Below are 3694 nucleotides of genomic sequence, written 5' to 3'. Positions count from 1 at the left end.
TAACTTACCCAGGGTCCAACAGTCAGCAAATGGCAGTTAGGATTCTAACCCAGTCCTCTTAGAGTATCCTTGTTTTGCGAAGGGCCTCTCCACTCTGCCCAAGGCTGGTCATGTATGCGCACTGAATACCACCAGGGGCCGCACTAGCCAATTTGAATAAATGAATGAGCACGATTGAATATAAAATGTAATTTATTCTGTAACCATGGCCTAGCCAAGTTTAATTTGACTAAAATTACAACATGAAATTGGGGCATTATAATGGATTAATGAGAAAATAAGAGTAAGTGTGAAGAAAGTCACTCCCACCCACTGTTTTCCCCCTGACATAAATAGAAATGAAAGAAGATAAAACAGAGACGGAATCCAAACCAGAAGCTTTTATCTTGTCTACTTGGCAGTTGTCCAAAACAATGATCAGTTCAGAGTTCCTTGGTGCCCACCTGAGGCTGGGACAGTGGGGAGCGAAAAATACTTCCACAAACATCACCAGGCACATCCCAAGAGAAGGGATTGTGGTGTGGCCTTCCCTCTGGGGCATGATGTCTTGCTTTCTGTCTCTCTGGCAAGTGCACATATCCTATACCAAAAATTTCGCAAACAACAAAAACAAAAAGCCCACAGTGAATATATTTTCAGCATTAAAACAAAACTGCAGGCAATTGTCAATGCTGTTTTGTTCTTTAACAAAATATTTAATTTGGAATGTACAGAATAATTTTCTGTGGTTGTGATTCCCCCAAATTCCAGCTTCTGAAAGTTCAAAGCTTGGTGGCAATTCTCACACAGGTCTCAGACCAAAGTGCAAAAGCCGGTATACCAGAAACACATTCCCATTCTACAGGGAGGCTCCGTGTAGTCGCACAATCAACAGGACGCATGAACACGTTTTTCTGCAAATGTTTATTTAGAAAGATTTTTCAAAAAGGTGGAAAGAGGGTCTGGGGCAGTTTCCTCAGGTGAGCAAGGTGCTAATCATCACTATGGTAACCAAGATGGAGGTGACGAGGAGTAAAATCAGGCCCAGGCGGCAGAGTTGTGATTGCTTCTGCTGCTTCTCTTCCTTTTTCAACAATGTGTCAAAGCCGGGCGTGTACATGTCTCCCAACCAAAACCGCAGGTCATTAGGGTTTTCCTGAAAGGAAGTTACAGGGAGAATAGTTATGATCCATCAGTGATCGATCAGTGTGACAGATGAACTGAGATGGTGAACCAGCCACGGTCAGGGGTTCTGAAGGGCCACGTTCACTCCGTCCTGGGTGAGGCCTACACGTCAAGCTCACAAAGAGGTTAGGGTCCCCCGAATGGCAGAAACATGCAGCTCCCATCTGCTGGGTGCTTAGCCTGGCTGCACTTCCGGTCTGCAGGAGAACTTGTCAGGAGGCCTGCCTGATCTCTTGATGACATCGCTCATGACAAGGCCATTCCTGTCCTGTTTTAGCCGATTTCATGTTTCTTATCTCCTATCATGTGTGTAAATCAGGTTACTGATTGAAATAGTAAAACTCTCTGCAGTAGGTGAAACTTAGAGGCTCGGTGTCTGCACAGAAGGGACGAGCATGCCAGTGAGTTTTCATTCGTGCAAAAGCTGACTCCAAGCAAGGAGCAGTAAGACCAAGTGCCAGGAGTCCCTTCCATGATTCTCAAGCTGCTGGACTTCTGGGAGAGGGCCGCACAGTCTGGGATGTGGAAGCATCTGTGCTGCTGGACCTCTCCAAGGAAGGACTTGCTAGACCTCCCGTCTCAGCTCCTATTCCCCATTTCTCTCTTTCTCCCACCAACCTCATCTCCCATTCAGGCCCACAGAATTCTCTTCAAGTCAGCCTGATCTGCTGTGCAAACCCTGCTGTCTGGATATTTAAAAATGTTTTAAAATGCATCCCTTCTCATCATCTCTTGCTGTGTCACAGCTACAGATTCAGTGTCTGTGCCTGGTATCTTGTACACAACAAAAACACGGCGAATGACGGAATCTCTGCTTTCACAACACCTGGATGATTACACTGGCTTGTGGTGGGCTGCCCACTGTCTGCCTCACCAATCCCTGTAGACTTAAAGTCAGCTGGAAGTATGGCAGAGCCAGTCCCTTGGTCGACCTCAGGGGCCAATGAACTAGCGTAAAGCTCATGGTCACTGCTGAGAGAGGAACATGTGCATGCAGGTAGCTTGAAGGGTTCTGGTGATGGAAACCAATTCCTTTCTTACAACAGTATTAGTGTGAATTTCTTAATCTTAGAAATCCTAAAATAGTAAAATAAAAACGGAATGATCTGAACAGAAGAAGAATGTCAACCTCACTCTTATCCTTCATTTGTCGGTGTCCAAACCAGAGGCTTACACATTTATTTTTTATTATTTGCTTGTTGATTTCTAAACTTATTTGTCTATTTCATTTGAGAGAAAGAGAGAGACAGGAACCACACAACCTCTTCAAGCTACGTTCTACCTGTAGTCTCAGCTGTCTTGGATCACAGGCTTGTCCGTGCGCCTACTCTGGTCAGGAAGGTCCCATGACTTGGACCAAGTACTTTTCCCTGTGGGTCCAGTGTGTTAGCACCGTCCCACTTCCTGGGCTCGGCCTCCACGTTTAATGCTTCTGTTCTCCAGTAGCAGCACCGTAACAGAGCTATTCTGTTACATTCTGCTTTAGCTTGCCTTAGTGACTTAATCTGGGATTTCTATTCTTCTTTTGGACTTAGTGACTCTTAGCATTTTAAAAGAATGAGAGTGGCCAAAGGCACAGTGAGTTTATGGCCCCTATGTAGTCTCGAGTTTTCAGAAAATAAGGTAGGAGCCCTGTGTGTTAATTATGAATAGATACAGATAGGCTGGTGATGAAAGAAATTGAACTAATGAGGTATAGGAAGCAATTATAATGAATACAAAAACTCAGGGCTTTCAGAAGTCTTCTTCTTCAAGAAGTTGGCCCTCCTAACTTGGTTGGCTTAGTGGTTAAAAGTGCCAGATCTCATATGACTAGCAGCAGTTTGAATCCCTGCCATTACGGCTTGTAAAACATGCTGGGCTCGGGTGTGTACATGCCTCAAATCCTGGCAAGAGAGAGAAAATGGAAGGATTGCAATGTGGCCATGTTCCAACAGGGTGTGCTTTCACCCATTCTCTCTCCCTCTCTCGGTCTCTCCCTCTCTCTTTAGTGAGCACACATGCCCTCTAGCAGTTAAAAAAAAGAAAAGGAAGAAGAAGAAAAAAAGAAGCTAGTGTCAAGGAACAGTGTCATGAGGTCAGTAAATGGACCTCAGATCTGAAAGTCCACTGCCTTGAAGAGTGAGCGTGTGTGCACAGGGTTGCACGGGGTGGCAAACAGATCTTGGTTTCAGTCAAACCATACATCCATCGTATTGACATTTGAGCCTCCTAAGCATAACTCATATAATTTTCCAACTGAAAAATATTGCCCCCGAAATCAGGAGATGGCATACTGGTTACACTGCTGGACTTCCACATCCAACTGCAGTTCGAGTCCCAGGATTTGGAGTCTTGAAACTCATGCCAGATGTATGTGTGTACACACCCCAAATCCTGAGAGGATAATGGAGGAGAAGGGATTGCAGCATGGCCATCCTCCCTGGGTATGTGTGGGGGGATGATTTCTCTCTTTCTGTCTCTATGTCTCTCCAGAAAGAGCATACAATCTATAGCAAAAACCTCTCTAAAAAAAAAAAAAAAAAACCCC

General features: G+C 44.9%; 1 protein-coding gene across 1 annotated transcript in view; it reads right to left on the bottom strand.

Moving 5' to 3' along the window:
- Positions 1-907: 907 nt before the first annotated feature.
- MINAR2 (membrane integral NOTCH2 associated receptor 2) overlaps positions 908-3694 on the bottom strand; it is a 24704-nt gene continuing 21917 nt past the window's right edge. The window contains exon 3 of the mRNA XM_006157415.2: positions 908-1135. Coding sequence (XP_006157477.1) covers positions 956-1135 — 180 coding nt within the window. The 3' untranslated portion in view covers positions 908-955. The remainder of the gene's footprint in view (positions 1136-3694) is intronic.

Source organism: Tupaia chinensis, unplaced genomic scaffold, assembly GCF_000334495.1.
Source record: "Tupaia chinensis unplaced genomic scaffold, TupChi_1.0 Scaffold000541_1, whole genome shotgun sequence".
In the NCBI taxonomy this organism is placed as follows: Eukaryota; Metazoa; Chordata; class Mammalia; order Scandentia; family Tupaiidae; genus Tupaia; species Tupaia belangeri.
This window is presented reverse-complemented; position numbering and strand designations above follow the sequence as displayed.